We start from the raw sequence: 20,531 nt of genomic DNA on the forward strand, positions 1-20,531 counted from the left end.
TTCAGGCATTGTAGGTAAGATATTCAGCACTCTACCATAATAGTCATTGTTGCTGCTGAGAGGCTGTTGCCTCGTGAGCTCGAGCTGAGCTCCTGCTGAGGTGGCAGGACACTCTCATGAAGAGAGAGGAAGAGAGCGAGAGAGGGAAGGTCGGTTCTTATATACTAGGGCACACCCCTATACCCCGTGACCCTACCCCGGCTGTCGAGGCTTCGCATAGCAAGAGTGGCTTAACCACTAGGTGCCGCTACAGGACCCCCCCCCCCCCCCCCCCCAGAACCGGAGGCAGGAAAATGAGCAGGCCGACAAAACACGGCAGCCTGACTCGTAAACTTACAGGCAGAAGGGATGGAGCATGCTCACCTTCTACTGGAAGGCTTTTTGTCTCTACCTCACCTGAGCCAGTGCCGCACCTGTACTGGACTTCACCAAGGGAGCCAAGTGTCTCGCAACACTGAGGATGTTAAAGACACAGCAAGCATTCCGAATTCCCTCACCAGCCCGCCGTGCCCCACTTCTCCGTAGGCTCCCAGGCCTACACCTTCGCAAGACACACCTAGTAAAATAAAAGATGGGTGACAATTTAACTCCGGCCTACAATGCAAACCTTTGTCTTTCCCCAAAGGTTAGATCTCAACTGCCTGAAGCATAAGCTGACTCAGCAAGTAATTCCAGAGCCTTGGCTTTATGCACATGTCCTTTAGATGGCAACTTTTCCTCTCTGTGCTGGCCAGTAACAGACTGACCATGGTCCATGGTGGAGCAATGAGCACTGGCCCTGATCACCAGACCACTTGAATAACAAGTTCAGCTGGCAAAGACTTTACACTGTTAAATGTGAACAGTCCGTAAGGACACCGTATATTTAGGACCTTGTTTCCTGTAGTTTTACTAAATGTTTTAGAGGTGTTGACAATTCCAGAAGCTTTATGTGTTGGAGACTTATTCTATGATTTAACTTTATAGAGAAGAGAGTATTGTTTTTGTATCTAATTTTACTCGATTCCTTGTTGGGTGATTGTTCAGAGAGCAGGCTGTCCTTTGTGTATGAAATGCCAAATACACAGAACACCCCCGAGCAGCAACCGGGAAACCCCGTGAGCAGACAACTGACCCTGTCCCTCAATAGCCGAGGGGGATGACCCAAGGAGTGGCCTGATCTCCAGGGACCGCCACACAGGTTTGTAAGGTTTGTTGTTATATTTTAAGTTATTCACATTTTAAGCTTCAACAAATCCTTTTTCCACTTGCCGTGCCCGCCAGCTGCGTCTGGGCAGTAATACCTGCGTGTTCTATGTCACAATGGGAACCCAATGGGCGGGAATGGCTGCGCCGCCATGGGGGGATTGGGGGGGATGGAGTGAGTGTGTGGGGGGGGAGAAAGGGCAAGGGGCGGAGTGGGGGGGGGGGGGAGGGGAGGAGGGGGGAATCAGGAGCGTCACAACGGGAACCCATCAGCCACACCTGCGCATTTGGGGGCAATGTGGAATAATCCAAAGGGTCCCACTTAGTCTAGTATATTTTAATTTCAGGTCATCCAAGTAAGATGTATCATATTTGTTTCAGAATGCTTCAATCTATAATAACTGAAAATTTCATTCAGTTCTCTATATTTTTAAGGAGGTTTTAGGCTTTTATGTTAATTGACTGTCCTCGATCACAGCTTTTGCGTTAAGTTAATGGAAAAGCAATAGGGAACAAGATGCTAATTTCCAAGTATGAAAATGACCATTACTTTTTTAATACTGAAGATATGAAAGAGAATTAGGTATCAAATTAAAGTTATTTTTATGTTTTATCTGATGGGATAAATTACAGGCTTGATTTTTAAAATCTCAAAATTTTGTAACATTCCTAGCTTTTGCCATTACTTGGGATAAAAGTCCCCTAGCTTAAATACGCTAAAATATTAACAACTTGTAATTTGGACCTTCAGTATGAATGGTTCTTCACACTTAAGTGTTGAAAAGTGAGTTGAAACAAGATTTTTAACTAATTGAAAACGATAAACTTGGAAAGTACGTTACAATGAATTACAATAGTTAGAATTACAATACAATGTCTAGTTAAATGTAGTGCTTGGTGTTTTTTAATAGTATTTTTAAATGTGTAAATGTGGGGGGCGGGGGGGGGGGGGGGAGGGGGAAACTATTTAAATCTCTTCCCTGTCCGGGAGACCCGACTTTTTCCCTGTCGGGTCTCGGCTGTCGTTGGGGCCTAGCACCGTGGAGCAGCCTCCAACCTGAACGACCCGGGGGCTCCAGTCCCGGAGACTGCGGATCTGCGGACTCACCATCGTGGGGCTGGCCGGCCTCGGAGCGTGGGGAGCGGCGGTGACTCGCTGCTGCGACTCGACTCCTGGGGCTCGGAGGCTCCAGCAACGCAGCCGCAGGTCCGGTGGACTGTGACATCGGGAGCTCGCGGGTCTGGGAGGAGAGACAGAGACCGCTTCCCGGAGCTCCCGCAGCGCGACTTCTCCAGCCGGTGTCACGGGGTTGGAACAACCCGGACCGGGACAGTACATCACCCGGCACGGCTTCATGGCCGTGGGACTCACCATCGCCCGTGGGGGTTCCAACCTTGGACTTTCAGACCGGGAGCGGGGCCGTAAATCGCCCCACGCGGCCTAAAATGGCCGTGGGACTCATCATCGCCCGCCTGGGGCTTCGACATCGGGAGAGACACGGAGAACAGGGGAGAGAAAAGACTTGCCTTCCATCACAGTGGCTTCACTGTGATGGATGTTTGTGTGAATTTAATTATGTGTATGTCTGTAAGACAGTGTCTTTGTTTGTATGGCTGTGGAAACAACATTTCGTTTGAGTCTCACTGGGGCTCAAATGATAATAAATTTGTATTGTATTGTATTGTATTGTATTGTAAAATTTGTATTGTACAATAGTGGATCGGATGAAGAGTTTTCCATCTTCTTCTTTCTGCAGACGTTGCACGACCGATGAGTGTTTCCAGCATTTTCTATTTTTGTTTCAGATTTATAATACCCTATAAAGAAAACTCTAACATTTCAGATACAACAGTTTTCAGTCGTAAAATAATAAAACGATTAGGACATGTTTTTTAGGGAAATGCACAAAATAAATCCAAATGAACCACAGCCTGGCTCGTTACCCTTTGATGGGCGGCCGATACATTTCTTCCATCAAACGTGTCCAAAGACAGGCAGCTCGATTTGTTACTAACACCTATGAGAGAGAAGCGAGTGTCACCAAACTTCTGAATTCTCTGGGGTGGAACCCTCTCCAAGACAGACGTGAAGCTCACCGTTTGACCTGTTTTTACAAAATGTTAAATGGTCAGCTCGACATAGACTACAAGACCTACACCAAACCCAAACCAATTAGGAGCAGACGAGGGCATTCGATCCAATTTGTGATCCCAGCTGCAAAGACAGATGTGTACAGCAATTCGTTCTTCCCCCGCACAATTAAAGTATGGAATAATCTCCACCCTACTATAGTTACCCAACCAGATGCAACTAAATTTAAAGTAGCTCTTTCTTCCCAATAACCCTTTCTGGCTTAAGTCAGTTGCAGTTGTACAGGGTCTTGGTGAGACCACACCTGGAGTATTGCGTACAGTTTTGGTCTCCAAATCTGAGGAAGGACATTATTGCCATAGAGGGAGTGCAGAGACGGTTCACCAGACTGATTCCTGGGATGTCAGGACTGTCTTATGAAGAAAGACTGGATAGACTTGGTTTATACTCTCTAGAATTTAGAAGATTGAGAGGGGATCTTATAGAAACTTACAAAATTCTTAAGGGGTTGGACAGGCTAGATGCAGGAAGATTGTTCCCGATGTTAGGGAAGTCCAGGACAAGGGGTCACGCTTAAGGATAAGGGGGAAAATCCTTTAAAACCGAGATGAGAAGAACTTTTTTCACGCAGAGAGTGGTGAATCTCTGGAACTCTGCCACAGAGGGTAGTTGAGGCCAGTTCATTGGCTATATTTAAGAGGGAGTTAGATGTGGCCCTTGTGGTTAAGGGGATCAGGGGGTATGGAGAGAAGGCAGGTACGGGGATACTGAGTTGGATGATCAGCCATGATCATATTGAATGGCGGTGCAGGCTCGAAGGGCCGAATGGCCTACTCCTGCACCTAATTTCTATGTTTCTATGTTTCTAAGTCCTCCCTTCACCACCTCCAGTTTAAATTCCAGTTGGAATATTTTGGAGGACCAAGAAACCAAGAACAAGAGAGGCAGGACTGTTCTTGCGCCTGCGCACTTGCTGCTTCTCCCGGGTTGTCCCGCTCGATATCTCGGGGACCGATTGCGTGATCTGTGTCACGAGTGAAGATGGCGGACGATGCCGAGGGGTTGAGCGGCGCTGTCGGGGCGACGGAGACGGAGCCGGAGCCGGAGCCTCGGGTGCCGTCGGCAAGCGACAGGAGCGCGGAGGAGGGCGGCTGGTCCACGCCGATCCTGTCGCTGGCCAAGAGAGCGTCGGAAACGATTTCGGCGAACTACGGAAATGCTTTGAAGTCGGCGGCCATCGGGCTCGCTGTCAAGGCGAGCGGGGACGGCAGCAACGCCATCAGCAAAAGTAGGACGAGTGGGACGGGCAGGGCAGGGCAGGGCAGGCGGGGATGTGGGCTTCCCGTCCTGGACGTCGGGCGGATTGGGCATCCGACACTGGAAGTAGTGAGGAGAAGGGAGTGGTCCGAGATTAGGGGGGGTCCTGGACTACTCCACCCGGCAGGGAGACCACAGGTACCTTGGGCTGACGGACCAGGCAGTCAATCGCAATCAAGATACACACAAAATGCTGGGGTAACTCAGTGGGACAGGCAACATCTCTGGACGGGAACCTTCTTCAGACCTGAAACGTCACCCCTTCCTTCTCTCCAGCACAGAGCTGCCTGTCCCGCTGAGTTACCCCGGCATTGTGTGTCTATCTTCGGTGTAAACCAAAGATCCTATAGCTCTGCTATAAGATCTTTGGTGTAAACCAACAACTGTGGATACTTTCTGCACAATCAACCGCTCTCTCTCTCTCTGCCCCGGGACAACTGTCTCAGAAAATGTTTCATTTAATGCTTTGATTTTAAATTAATTGGGTTTTCGAAATATCAACTGCCCAATCTTTTATTTTAATTAAGAGTATAAAATGTTATGTAAGCAACTTGAATTTGAGTTAGGGATGACTTTATTTGAAATATTAGAAGTGGAAGAGATTTGCATTTATATATCCCATTATTATATTGCCTCTGGCGGTCAAATTCGTCAAAAGAGCACTAAACCTAAAAGTTATAAGGTAGAAAATGTCACTCAATTGGGCACAGCTGAGAAGGTATAATTACAACGTGACGATGTTTCAAAATTCAGCGTTCTTTTAAAAATCAGCTTTGGGAAATAAATATTGCCTGGGATACAACAATATCTCACCTGGTGTGAAGGAGTGCATTGGCATTGTAGTCTAATCAAATGTCATTCTGGCTTTTTGTGCTCCAAATGCATTTTAGAAAATATTTATTATTAGGTTAAAACGTGTACTTGTGCTCCATGGAAAATTGAAATACATTTAATGTCTACAGTTACATTTCATCTATCATTGGGACATAAAAACCATGGTGATTGAGACTGGGGAGGAGGGAAAGGAGCTGACTTTTCTGTGTGTATGGATACAATTGTAATACATTTTAACGATTTATGCAAAACCACTCTATAAACCATTTATGCTATTTTAACTGGTGTATCTCTATATTTATTAACTATAGCGTTCTAATATGCTCATTCAGAGCAAATTAGTCATAGAGTGATAGTGTGGAAACAGGCCCAACTTGCCCACACCGGCCAACATATCCCAGCTACACTAGTCCCATCTGCCTGTGTCTGGTCCATAACCCTCCAAACGTGTCCAACTGCTTCTTAAACGATCAGATAGTCCCAGCCTCAATTACCTCCTCTGGCAGCTTGTTCCATACACCCACTGTGTGAAAAAGTGACCCCTTGGATTCCTACTAAATCTTTTCCCCTTCACCTTGATCCTATGTCCTCTGGTCCTCGCTTCCCCTACTCTGGGCATCTGTGCATCTACCTGATCTATTCCTCTCAGAATTTTGTACACCTCTATAAGATCACAACTCAACCTCCTACATCCCAAGGAATAGAGACCCAGCTTACTCAAACTCTCACTATAGCCTACACCCTCTAGTCCTGGCAACATTCTCGTAAATCTTTTCTGAACCCTTTCAAGCTTGACAATATCTTTCCTATAACATGGTGCCCAGAACTGAACACAATATTCTAAATACGGTCTCACCAACGCAGGGCTCTCACTTAACTTTTTTTCCCTGTTGCCAGCCGGGCAACCTTGGCAGCTTTTTAGGTTGCCAAATGACAATTTTGGTGGTCATTTAAGACGGTTTGCGTGACGCGTGCGATAATATGCTCGAACGAAGTGTGTAATTACCAGTCGGAATTATGCTCAATGAAGCATTCACATATTAATTCTGCTTCAAAAAAGTCACAGACTAAACATATTCACCAATCAAGACATGATCTATACCACAATGACATTTTATGATAATAGCTGTTAAAACCGGTAAAGAAGCTGGGAAAGAAAGCTTTTTGTGTGCTGGCCTTTATAAATCAGAGCATTGAGTATAGAAGTTGGGATGTAATGTTAAACTTGTACAAGGCATTGGTGAGGCCAATTCTGGAGTATGGTGTACAATTTTGGTCGCCTAATTATAGGAAGGTTGTCAACAAGATAGAGAGAGTACAGAGGAGATTTACTAGAATGTTGCCTGGGTTTCAGCCACTAAGTTACAGAGAAAGGTTGAACAAGTTAGGTCTTTATTCTTTGGAGCGCAGAAGGTTAAGGGGGGACTTGATAGAGGTCTTTAAAATGATGAGAGGGATAGACAGAGTTGACGTGGATAAGCTTTTCCCATTGAGAGTAGGGAAGATTCAAACAAGAGGACATGACTTGAGAATTAAGGGACAGAAGTTTAGGGGTAACATGAGGGGGAACTTCTTTACTCAGAGTGGTAGCTGTGTGGAATGAGCTTCCAGTGGAAGTGGTGGAGGCAGGTTCAATTTTATAATTTCGAAATAAATTGGATAGGTATATGGACGGGAAAGGAATGGAGGGTTATGGTCTGAGTGCAGGTAGATGGGACTGGGGAGAAATAAGTGTTCGGCATGGACTTGAAGGGCCAAGATGGCCTGTTTCCATGCTGTAATTGTTATATGGTTAAAACCGACTATACCCATCTGACAGATTAAACATTACACTAACTGACAAGACATGGCCAAAGGACCTAACTGCAGCAAATGTTCTTTTGGTAATATGCTTAAAGGTGTCAAAACGCCACATTACCGTACATTCAGATTAGATGTAGTTGTTGTGAACAGCATGCAGATACCTAGTTTGTACGCACTAGATTTAAAAAAATGTATTGATAAACGCTGCTTCCATCATTCCCACTTCAGAATTAACATTAAAATTTCAACTGAAATATCTCCTGACCAAATTTATGATGTATATGACCGACTGTAGAAGTAAAACTTGGATAAATCCAACGTATAGTTGTGAATGTTGCTCATTAAATAACTACAGTACTGATACTCCATATTAAGAGCATTGATTTGCCGTTAAAATGGATTCTGTAATAACGTGTCAACGGTAGCAGTGACAATCGGACACTGCAGTTTTAATGTTTCACGTGTTCACAATTTAATTAATCCATCTTTATGGACTAAAACAAATAATAACATTGGGAATTAAAACACATTTGATTGCATTCCGTTATCAAACATAGTCAATGTTCGCTCTGAAGACTTTTCCAGCACAATGGGGTCAGGGAGGGGAGGGAGGGGGTGTGTGAATCAGTGCGGGGGGGATTAGTACAGGATGGATGGGGGGGGTCAGCGCAGGATGAATGGGGAGGGCGGGTCAGTACAGTGTGGATCGGAGGGTCTGTGCAGGATGAATGGGCGGGGGGATCAGTAAAAGATGAATGGGAGATCACTACAGCATGACTGAGGGGATCAGTATAGGTTGAATGGGAGATCAGTACAGGATGAATGAGGGGATCAGTACAGGATGAATGAGGGGATCAGTACAGGATAAATGGAGAATCAGTAAAAGATGAATGGGAGATCACTACAGGGTGACTGAGTGGATCAGTATAGGATGAATGAGGGGATCAGTACAGGATGAATGGGATGAATGGGAGATCAGTAAAAGATGAATGGGTAGATCACTACAGGATGGATGGGGGGGATTGGTGCAAGATGAATTGGGGGACCAGTGTAGGGTGGATGGGGGGTGGCAGAAGAATCAATGCGAGGTGATCAGTGCAGGATGTAGATGGGGAGGGGAGCACAGGGGATGTCAGTGAGGACTGAATAGAGGCGGGAATGGGGATCAGTGCTGGATGGAGAGGAGGGGTCTCAGGATAAGGGGGGGTGGAGGGGGGCATACGAGAGAGAGAGAGAGGCAGAGGAGGTGGGGAGGAAGGAAGGTCAGCGCTCCTCGGGCAACATCGCCCCACTGCCTTGGTCGTCCCTGTCCAACACCAAGTTCTGCCGCCAAAAGGGGAGGTGGTTGGGATCTCCTCGCCACCGCCTCCCCTTCTCCGCCAGCCAACAGCAAGGTGCTGGGCCGAGCGGTGCAGCTCAAAGATCCTATAACTGTAGGATCTTTGGTGCAGCTGCTTCAGACGGCCGAAGGAGGCCTCCCCCTCTCTCCCTCCTCCCGGCCTTGGCGTGCGGGAGGGTTTGTTTTGAAAGCGTCGTTAGCGGATTTGCAAGCAGCGGCCGCTATCCGGGCGGGCGGGGTGCGGGAGGAGGAGGAGATGGAGCCGCTATCACGGCCGCTGCAGCCGCTGTGCAGGGCCTTGTCATTCACTTCGACCCTTCGTCAGCCTTCATCGAGTATCTTTGCCCCACAATACAGCCGCCGCCGACACGAAACATCACGTTCCTTTTCTCCAGAGATGCTGCCTGACCCGCTAAGTTACTCAATTTTTTTGTATCTATCTTCGGTATAAACCAGTATCTGTAGTGCCAAGCCGGGCAAAATGACTCGCCGTTTAGGTTGCCCGGCGGCACGTCGGGTGGTCAATGGCACCCGGGCAACCGTTAATTTCGAGCCCTGCAACATCTTATACAACTGCAACATGACCTCCCAACTTCAATACTCAGTACTTTGACTGATGAAGGCCAATGTGTCAAAAGCCTTTTTGACCAATCGATCTATCTGCGACTTCACCTTCAGGGAGCTATGCACCTGCACTCCTTGATCCCTCTGCTCTACAACACTCCCCAGAGGCCTACCATTTACTGTGCATGTAGGTCCTGCCCTTGTTGGACGTCCCAAAATGAACCACACATTTCTCTCTATTAAATTCCATCAACCATTCCTCAGCCCATTCCTGGCTAATCGATCCAGATCCTGCTGCAATCTTTCACAACCATCTTCACTATCTGAAGTTCTGTATTTATTATTAATTGTTAAAAATGTATTAATTGTTGAAAGTAACTAAATATATATTGTGCAAGTGCCAAAGAAAGTGAGTAGCCTAGCAACCAAGGAAACAGAAGTGAACTGTCTCAGCAAGAAGTGGCAGTGCAAACTGGCGGGAGAATTTTTTAATTAAAAGAAACATTTTCAAATAATGCGGGAAGTCTGAAATATAAAAGGAAAATATTGAACGTAGCAGATATGGCGGTGACTAGAGCAGAGGAGTTGATGTTTCAGATTAAAATGTCTTTGAAACTAATTCTGTTTGTCCTTCCTTGGCAGGCCCTTTAATTTGTTTAAGCATTTGTTTTATTTTGAAGATTATTGTACCTTTAAGTATGCAAAATGTCATATTACAACAATAGAGAGAACCTAGTCATATGAGGTCAGTGTTCATTTTAAGATGATGCCACTGGCAATTTGAAACGCATGGTAAATGGGTTCATTTCAACATTGTGTTTGGATGACTGTTGCAGTAAACAATTCAAATGAATTGCTATTTTTGATCAGTTAACATATTCATTTAATTAGATCTGAGTGAACATATGAAAAATGAAAGAGCCAACCTCATGAATATGATGAAACTTAGCATTAAAGTGCTCATACAGTCTGCATTAAGTTTGGGAAGAACATTGGATGCTGATTATCCACCTCTTCAGCAGTTTTTTGTGGTAATGGAGCAGTGTCTCAAACATGGACTAAAAGGTACGTTATGCCTTTTTCATTAGCTAAAAAATAATGAACAAATTCTCCCTTAATTGGCACTAATACATAAGACTGACAAAACATTGTATTACTTTTAATCTCTTGCAGTAAAGAAGACTTTTCTTGGACCAAACAAGTCATTTTGGGGTCCCCTAGAATTAGTGGAAAAATTGTGTCCTGAGGCTGCTGAAATAGCAACAAGTGCCAGAAACCTACCAGGACTTAAGTGAGTTTGTAAATATATTTCTGTGATGTAATGCTTTCTTAGAATGGAATCATTTACATTTTATATTTGTATATTACAGAACTGCAATTGGAAGAGGGAGAGCGTGGCTTAATCTTGCTTTAATGCAAAAGAAAATGGCTGATTATTTGAAGGCTTTGATTGATAGGAAAGATCTACTAAGGTAATTTTTGGTATTCGTGTAAGAAGTTGGCATTTGGTGGGATTGAGCTGGCAGCTGGCACACCTATTGATGATGGTATGATTTTTGCGACAACTGGATTTAAAAAATAATATCACTGTCACTCCCCAACAATTTTGCACTATATATTTTCTCTCTAATCTGATTTTTTAAAACTTTTTTTGAAGTAACTCATTGTTTTTTGAACAATTTATTAACTTGTTTCAACGGGTTATTAGATACTAGTTTTTGAACCAGCACTTCTGAATGGTTGTTTTCATATTGTATTTGCCCATGTTTATCTTACCACAATTTAAACAAGCTTAAGAATGTCAGTTTGTGTACATTAACAATTAAAGATGTTACAACTTCTTTATCCAATCATAACATAATGGCATTGAACTGGTTAAAGAATATTTTTTTCTATATACTATCCCATATACTGACTTGGATTTCATTTGTTTCCTTTTAATAATTTGTAATTAGTTAATAATTCCCCTCATCATATTTACTGTGTATTTCTGGAATTGCCAGTTGTAATATATAGTTTCAGATGTTGGAACCCCCTCCCCTCTCCCCCCCCCCCCCCCCCCCCCCCCCCCCCCCCCCCCCCCCCAATCTGAGAACTTCAGTTCTTGCATTGAATGTTAGCCTCTTCTTTCTGTGCTATCTGATCTCAGCAGTGTACACTTTGTTCATGATGTAAATACATTTCTTGTTTTCTGGGTGGAATAGTTTATTGGCTATTTCCTAAAGAAGTTTATTGTTATTTGATAACGACGCCCAGCTATGAAACTGTTACATTAATGCAATGTATGCCGCATTCTACAATATTTCTCTCCATCATAGTCGTTGTTCTTTCTATTTTGGTATATTATTAACAGGGATCCAGTTAGCTATTGGGAATAGGGTGAGTGGGATGTGGTTCAGACACCTACTTTGCCTGCTGCTGCCTGGTTCTCTTTTGCTTGCTTTGTTGATAAAATCTTTGTTGTGCCTTTTGAATTTATTTTTACATTTTTATCTAAATGTGGAGGAAATAGTTAAATGAGATCTAATCAGCTGGCTTTTAAATATTTGTGCGTGCTTCAATATATTTAGCTTTAAAATTTAACAATGACCACTTTAATCACTCACACTGTTAGTCCTTGACTTTTGTTCTATTGGGTCCTATTTTGCTGCTGTCACTATTTTGGAAGAGCCATAGCTGAGAATGACATGTGGGCAGTTTCATCAGGATTATTTATTTTGGTATTGTATAGTTGATACCATCAAAATCCTTCCTTGGGTTTAGGTTTGTTATCGTCACATGTACTGAGGTACAGTGAAAAGCTTTGTTTTTCATGCTATCAAATCAGATAATACTATACATTTATACAATCAATCCAAATTCAAGTACAATAGGTAGAGCAAGGAGAAGACACAGAATACAGGATATAGTTCTCAGCATTGTAGTGCACCAGTTCCAGAGACAAAGTCCTTTGATATAGTAATACAGCATGGAAACGGGCCTTCTAACCCACTTAAATCTGAACTGACCATCAAATATCGCTCCTAATTTCATTTCATTCCTCCCCCTGCCTCCATCAATTCCACTCCCCACACCAAGATTCTACTACTTGGCTCCACATATAGTGTAATTTATAGTGACCAATTGACCTATAAACCCACATGTCTTTTGGATATTGAAACCAGAGCAGCCGAGGAAGCCCAAATGCAAACTCCACATGGCACTGGAGATCAGGATTGAACCTGGATCGCTGGAAATATGAGGCAGCAGCTCTTACTAGCCATGCTATGGGTTACCTTTAAGAATATGTGAATTATGCTAAAGAATTGCCAGCTTTGTTATTTGGTATTTGAAACACTGATTTTTTAAATTACAGTTGTTCTCAAGTTAGATGATGACAATTTTCCTTGTTTTTAATAGCAGTATATTTTCTTATTGAAGTAGAAACTCTAAGCTTACAGCAAAGCTTTTTTTATATGAACAAACAGTGCCTCTTAATTTTATTAATGTACTTTAGTAATACAATGGTTGTTGGTAAAATAAAGTATTAACATTTTGATGTCCATCATGAATTAATACAAACATTCTTTTAATATAGTGAATTCTATGATACAAATGCACTAATTATGCATGATGAGGGAGCAGTTATTGTTGGTCTACTGGTTGGCCTTACAGTTATCGATGCAAATCTTTGTTTAAAAGGAGAAGATTTGGATTCACAGGTAATATTTGGTAAATATTTTTCAAGTGGAATGTGAATGATGCAGATGTATTAAATTGAGTTCTTCGTTCAGACAGTTCATGAATGTTTGCTTTGACTAGTTGTATCCATGTGACCATGCTGAAAGATTATGTGGCACAAAGCCTTGCTTTTTTATTAATCCAGAGCGGGAAAAGATCATTATGCACCAAGTACTTATAAGCCTAAAATGTGGTCAATAGCAGTGTTCAGTATTGTCTTATCATTGGCTCCTTAACTTGTATCTTTAAAAATAATATTGGGCGTTTTGAAACCTTTAGAAGAGAGTGGATTGTATAGCTGTTTGTAGTAATCATAAATGTCTTGTGATTCACTCACCAATATAAATGGGTCTAGTTTAGGTTAAAGATATAGCCTGGAACCAAGCCCTTTGGCCCAACGAGTCCATATCGACAATTGATCACCCATTCACACTAGTTCTACATTATTCCACTTTCTTGTCTGATCCTGACATATCAGGGGAATTCCTTGAGGCCAATTAACCTACGACTCGCATGTCTTTGGGATGTGGGAGGAAACCCATGTAGTCATGGAAAATGTGCAAATGTCACATAGAGAGCACCTGTGTTCAGAATCGAACCCGGGTCTCTGGCATTGTGAGGCAGCAGCTCAACCAATTTAATTGTTTCAAAACAAAATAGGATTCTCAAATTGGGGATTTAATTGATTAATTTTATATTTAGATTAAAATCAATTTCATAAGAACATGCTGGATTAAGAAATGTGTATATGTGCAATAATAACTGATTTGTGGACTACAAAACGCCTTGTGATTAAGTATGATATCAATTTTCACGGTCACTTTTTACATAATGAGACAATGAGACAGATGGTGATGTAATGTGCACAATGGTTTAGTCACCAACTGCAGAGGGGAGATTTAGTGAATTTACTCCCAAGGAGATATTCTGAGCAGAAAATTGGTTTAAATTAATTTCTGCCACTTGATTTCATGTTACATTTTGTTTTGAAGCACAGTGAGAATTTAATTTGAGCCTGGTCTCTTGAATTTTAATATTGGCGATTCCCCTTCATTCATTTTACTGGGACAATACATCGAAAATCAACAAGTACTGGGAAAAATCTGGCTGGGATATTTATGTTTAAGAACCTTCATGTTTAAATTGGTCATTTGTCTAGTACATTGAAATAAGAGAGAGTTTTCAGAATTTTTGTTAATGCTTGTTGATATAAGGTCTTAGAAAATAGGTGCAGGTGGAGGTCATTTGGAGGAGGCCATGAACTGGAGACTATCATTTTCAGTATGTGCCATAAAATATGTCTACTGTGGATTTATCCGAATGTTGTAAATAAACATCTTGCATTCCAATACGTTCACAAGTTAGGCTATTCGGCCCATCGAGTCTACTCCGCCATTCAATCGTGGTTGATCTCTGCTTCCAAATCCCATTTTCCTACCTTCTCCCCATAACCCTTGACACCCGTTCAAATCAAGAACTTGCCAATCTCTGCCTTAAAAATATCCACTAAATACTTATGGTACCCTGCACGTTTTGAGAAAAAAGCAATGAATATTTATTTTTGTCAAAAAAACTATCATTTGACATTTTCTGGCATTTCAGGTTGGCGTGATAGACTTCTCGCTGTACTTGAAAGATGGAGCTCAGGACCGTACAGACAACAAACAGTGAGTAAATGTAGTAACATGATTCTATAAACTCTTACACTTTAGGTTTTATTACAAAACGTAAAAATGTTTTTGAACATTAACTTATTCCTTGCAAAAGAGCTTCAATTTGAAAATCAGACCACCAAAGCTGGTCTGAAATAAAAACAGCAGGCAGGCGATATGTTGTGGGGAGAGAGTTCGTTTCAGGTCAATGAATGTTCTGCAAAGTGGTCACCCAGTTTGCACTTACTTTGAGCAATGGATTGGAGACCATATGGTGAGAACTAAATGCTATACACTGGATTGGAAGAAATCAAAGTGAATAGGTGCTTCACCTAGAATGCCTCCATTCAGTTGTAAGGGTGATCATGATCTTCAAGTTGCCTGTATCTTTAATTTTTTATTGCACTCCGACCACTGTTTTGTCTCTTACGTTGTTTCAACGTAGCCCAACAAAAGCTTGAGGAATGGAGACATGCTTTCCATCATGTTTGCCAGAACTGACTCATTTTGATCTAAGACCATCCACTTTAACTTGTTTTTTTTCTTTCTCCATAGATGATACTTGATCTGCTGGGTATTTCCAGCACTCTTTCTATCAGATTTCCGATGTGCTATATTCTACATCTCATGGCTGTTGTTTTTGTTTCTTCTTTCATCTATCGAATAATTGCACTGATAGCATTATATCTTAGATGTTCTCTTCACACTTTCCCCTCTGCAATTTGAAACATGCCTATTTTCTTATTTCTCCAGTTCTGATGAAGGGTCATTGCCCCAAAACATTAACCGTTTTCTCTCTCCACAAATGCTGCCCGTGTTGTTAGGTATTTCCAGTACCGTTATTCTGTTTTTAGGTTTACGAGCTAGTTTACTTTAGATATTAAAGTTATTTTTCAAGTGATAAGTGGAATATTTGAAGACTTTCCAAAAGCTATGGTTATTATTCAATGGTGGTTCAGATAATGTTCCAAGTAGCCAGCCATCCCCATTTGGGCACTCAATACTTTACAAGCCAGTGGCTCTACTAAAGGTTTGCAGCCATATGGCTGCCAATAACCTTGAGTCCTCCATTCCGTGGCCCTCCCACAAATAAAATGGGCCCTAGATATATGACCAGCCTTCTAGAAGGCATTTCTTGAGGCCATGGAGACATGACTAGCCTCGTGAACCTTTCAAGTTGAGTTCCAAATCCGATATTGGTAATGTTAAGATTATATGTCCAAAATACATAATTTATTCTCTTTTGCTTTCAGGAGTACTGAAATCACCAACATTCTTGACCAGAAACATTATGTGGAAGAGCTCAACAGACACTTAAGGTAAAAGACCAAAAGCCTTCAGACTTTGTGTAAATATGTAAAATTTGATCTCAAATATTTGTAAATATGTTATAGTTTATTTGCATTAACATTACTGACATTATTAAGCATCTATAGTTTAATGTGCTAATTTGATCTGTGATCATCTTTTGTATTGGTATTTAATTAAGTATTTATTTTTTCAAGTGGTACAGTTTCTGACCTGCAAACAAAACTAGATTCATTGGAAAAGATTAATGCAAAACTAATGGAAGAGGTAAATAATGCTGATAGATTTTCCACACATTTTCTTGAAATTTTATTTGAGAATAGCTTTGTCTTGAAAATGATCTGTCCTTGTACTTTATATTTTGCAGCTTACAGCAGCAAATGACCGAATTCAGTCACTTCAGGAGGAACAGGATCAATTAAAACAAGAAAATTCATCAATCCTTGAAAGCAATGAACGTCGAGTAGCAGTTGAGTTATGAGTACTAATTTCATATTCTGGACTGACCTGCTAATCTTTATCAGCTCTAGAGGATTATATGTGATTTTTTTTTTTTAGTTGCTTGCAAAATGAGTACAAGCAACTCCCACAACTCCCACCCATTTGGGTGATGGAATTTTCACCTTTCAAATGTCGCAAAGTAACTACCCAAACATTTGAGCTATGGAATATAATTTGCTCTTTTGAATTTGCATGCGGGTGCTGGTAGTAAATAAATAAGCACAATGCAATCATTCAATAAAATGATTGTTGGGGTGCCATGATTGGTCTAGGCAGCACCTGGAAAGTCATTTGATTGCCACCTTGTGCAAATACTAAAAAACTGGAGATTGGATGCTGTGTAAGAGCAGGGTTGGGCTCAGTCTCAGTGAGCCCGGCCTCACCTCGGCTCCTCTGACCACCTCTCTGTAATGCTTATCCCAGCCTATAAGCCCCTGCTGATCAGAGAGAAACCCACTGTGAAGCAGGTTAGAGTCTGGTCTGAGGGAGCTACAGAAGCACTCCAGGACTGCTTTGAGTGCACGGACTGGGACATGTTCAGGACAGCAGCCACTCACAACCAAACCATGAATGTGGATGAGTATGCCATGTCTGTGTCGGGATATATACAGAAGTGCATGGAGGATGTCACTGTCATCAGGAACATCACAACCCGGGCCAACCACAAACCTTGGATTACTGCAGAGGTGCGTGCCATGCTGAAAGCACGAAATGCGGCTTTTAAATCTGGTGATTTGGGGGCTCTGAGAACAGCGAGAGCCAACCTCAACCGCGAAATTAGGGAAGCAAAGCGCGCCCACGGACAGAAAATCCAGGGTTTCTTCCAGGATGATACCAACACCAGGAACATGTGGGAAGGCATCCGGGCCATAACAAACTACAAGGCCCTTCAGATGTCTTGTAAAGATGACACGGACTTTCTAAATGAACTAAATAATCATTTCGGCAGGTTTGAGGCACTGAACACCACTACAGTGAGGAAATTAGAGCCACAACCAGGAGAACAGACACTGTCTTTTGAAACTGCTGAAGTCCGCAGAATCCTGGAGGGCATTGACCAGCGAAAGGCAGCCGGACCGGATAACATACCGGGGCGTCTGCTTAGGGGATGTGCCGACCAGCTGGCTCTGGTTCTGACAGACATTCTTAACATCTCCCTGAACCAGGCCATTGTTCCATCATGTTTCAAGACAGCCACCATCATACCAGTTCCCAAAAAGTCCACAATAACCTGCCTGAATGATTATCGCCCCGTAGCACTCACACCAATAATAATGAAGTGCTTTGAGAGGCTTATTAAGCAGCACATGGTCTCTAAACTCCCCTCCAGTTTTGACCCGTTCCAGTTTGCTTATCGCCCGAACCGCTCCACAGAGGATGCTATCTCCTCTGCAGTCCACCTGAGCCTACAACACCTGGAGGAGAGGAACACCCACGTGCGGATGCTGTTTGTTGATTTCAGCTCAGCATTTAACACGATAATCCCCCAGCATCTGGTGAGCAAACTGGCACCCTTAGGATTCAATACCAGACTATGCAACTGGATCCTGGATTTCCTTTCTGAAAGACCCCAGTCTGTGCGGGTGGGGAAGAACACCTCCTCGGTCATCACACTGAGCACCGGCTCCCCTCAGGGCTGTGTCCTGAGTCCGCTGCTCTTCACATTGATGACACATGACTGTGTCGCCAGGTCCACTACTAACCATATCATCAAATACGCGGATGACACAACAGTAGTGGGCCTCATCCGCAACAATGATGACCAGGCATATAGAGAGGAGGTGGAACAGCTGGTGAGCTGGTGCAGCAGGAACAACCTTCTCCTAAATGTGAACAAAACCAAGGAGATTGTCGTCGACTTCAGAAAGAAAAATCAGCCCAGTCACACTCCGCTGTGCATCAACAACTCAGCAGTGGAGCAGGTGAAAAGCATCAAGTTCCTGGGGGTGCATATAACTGACACCTTAAACTGGTCCACAAACATTACATCTCTGGCAAAACGGGCACAGCAGCGGTTGTACTTCCTCCGCAGGTTGAGAAGTTTACACCTCCACCCTCCCATCCTCGCCACTTTCTACAGAAGCACAATTGAGTCGGTCATGACCAGCTGCATCTCTACGTGGTGCGGCAGCTGTACAGCTGCGGACTGGAAGTGCCTTCAGAGAGTGGTGAGGACAGCGGAAAAAATCATTGGGACTTCTCTTCCTTCCATCATGGACATGGGGTACAAGCGCTGTCTGATTAGAGCTAAGGGCATTACCAGAGCCCCCACACACCCACAATTTGGACTGTTTATACTGCTTAACTCTGGGAGGAGGTACCGCAGCATGAAGAGCGGGACAACCAGGTTCTGCAACAGCTTCATCCCCCAGGCCATAAGATTACTGAACAATCAACAAAACCGAGGCTAGAACTTTTTAAATATCGACACTTTTTAAAAACTTTTTATATATATTTATTTTACAGAACCATGCACATGAGGCATTTTTATGGACGCACCTAGCACTTTTTACTATTACCTGATTTTGGAGAGTCAAATGCAACGAAATTTCGTTCAAGGTGCACTGTGTCTAGGTGTATATCTGAATGACAATAAAGTTTTCATTCATTCATTCATTCAATCATGAGAGAGGTTACAGCCACTAATTTCCCAAAACTTTTTACACTTATGCCACACATTCAATGAGTGTTTGGAATTAGAATCATATTCATTATGTTGCCACTCAGAAAGAGAGGAGGGGAAAATAGATCTAAAAATATGTTTGCATTCAGGATTAGTTTAAGTGAGTTGGCCTCAACCTTGAATCTCCTTGGTTAAACAGTCTATATCACAAGAATTAGTATTTATATATGGATTATACAAATGTCATCTACACTGGAAAATTATCAACATGGTGAAAAATTAGCTTTGTCTGCCTAAAACTTGTTGGCCTTTCTGGAGGTCTCAAGTGAATGCAGCGCAACAGTACATTTCAAGGTGTTGTGGTATGTGTAAAGGAAAGCATGAAGCTCAGTGCAGCCACCACAAACACTGAGGAAATGCAACTTAAACCTCCTTCGAAAACTGGTTGGGTCGTCTGTAATAACCCCTCGAAAGTTTCATGGATGTGGTATTTAAGGAGGAAACAAGTGGCATTAATGCATTGTAAGAGAATTATCGAATGGACTGCACAATGAGTGTAGAGAGACGTGTACCAATTTGTGTTTATTGTATATCTTGTAAATATTTTTTAAAAGCAAAGCATAATTCTTATGTTTTATGTTTATGTTTAAGTCTTATGTTTATATAAACAAGCTTTGTTCTTTCTTTAGGGTTTTATTGGATTGGTTCCTGAATGTTTTATTCTTAAGCATTTAACCATGCCATAAATGAAAGCTAAGTTAAAGGTAAAAGTAACTGCAAAAAAGGAATGTAAAATCCTTTGGTCTTCTATACAGATTTGAGAGTTTTCCCTAACAGGAATGATTAAACATACAGGGAAAAATACGTTGGATGGGTTGATCCAATGCCATGTACAAAATGGTGAACTAGTTTAATACTCCAAATTTCGAGAAGATGTTTCCAATTCTGTGCTTCCTAACAAGGATAGAATGTATCGAGATTATCTTAAAGATTTTTATAAAGTGCGTTTACTCACAAAATTCTAAGATTATGGCGCTTACGACCGCAAGAAGTATTACAGGCATTGTTGCAATAATGGGAGATTTATATCAGGAACAAAGAAATAAATAACGTGTGACTAGGATTTGATGAAGGGCTATATGTTGAGTTATATGTGACCAACAATGGTGCATGCAGTTCAACCCTTCCAAATGTGAAACCATGCGTGTCACCAGAAAGAGGAATCCAGGCGAAACATCTTACAATATACCTGGTGCCACCCTTGAAGAATCCAAACAAACCAAGTATCTTGGCATCAAATTGCAGAATGATCTGCGTTGGAATGGTCAGACTCATCATGCAACGGTGAAAGCAACAGGTGTCCTAAACTTTCTGAGGTGCAACTTTCATCATTGTTCAACTTCTGTCAAGGAGAAGCTATACTTCACCCTCGTTAGACCTCATTTGGACCACGCAGTTGCAGCATGGGACCCATACACAAATAAAAACATTTCTTCCATCGAACGTGTCCAAAGACAGGCAGCTCGATTTGTTACTAACACCTATGAGAGAGAGAGAAGCGAGTGTCACCAAATTTCTGAATTCTCTGGGGTG

At 42.4% G+C, this 20,531-nt stretch overlaps 2 protein-coding genes across 5 annotated transcripts in view; one reads left to right on the forward strand and one right to left on the reverse strand.

Annotated features, from left to right (window-relative positions):
* Nucleotides 1–20,531, reverse strand: part of pfdn1 (prefoldin subunit 1) — a 374,815-nt gene that overhangs the window by 102,239 nt on the left and 252,045 nt on the right. The window lies entirely within an intron of this gene.
* The window catches only part of rufy1 (RUN and FYVE domain containing 1), a 43,707-nt gene continuing 27,350 nt past the window's right edge, over nucleotides 4,175–20,531 (forward strand). Inside the window, exons 1-9 of the mRNA XM_055643117.1 lie at nucleotides 4,175–4,565; nucleotides 10,026–10,199; nucleotides 10,308–10,425; nucleotides 10,505–10,606; nucleotides 12,712–12,835; nucleotides 14,457–14,521; nucleotides 15,760–15,825; nucleotides 16,012–16,081; nucleotides 16,182–16,283. Of these exons, the coding sequence (XP_055499092.1) occupies nucleotides 4,319–4,565; nucleotides 10,026–10,199; nucleotides 10,308–10,425; nucleotides 10,505–10,606; nucleotides 12,712–12,835; nucleotides 14,457–14,521; nucleotides 15,760–15,825; nucleotides 16,012–16,081; nucleotides 16,182–16,283 (1,068 nt within the window). The 5' untranslated portion in view covers nucleotides 4,175–4,318. The remainder of the gene's footprint in view (nucleotides 4,566–10,025; nucleotides 10,200–10,307; nucleotides 10,426–10,504; nucleotides 10,607–12,711; nucleotides 12,836–14,456; nucleotides 14,522–15,759; nucleotides 15,826–16,011; nucleotides 16,082–16,181; nucleotides 16,284–20,531) is intronic.

This window comes from Leucoraja erinacea, chromosome 11 (genome assembly GCF_028641065.1).
Source record: "Leucoraja erinacea ecotype New England chromosome 11, Leri_hhj_1, whole genome shotgun sequence".
Lineage (NCBI taxonomy): Eukaryota > Metazoa > Chordata > Chondrichthyes > Rajiformes > Rajidae > Leucoraja > Leucoraja erinaceus.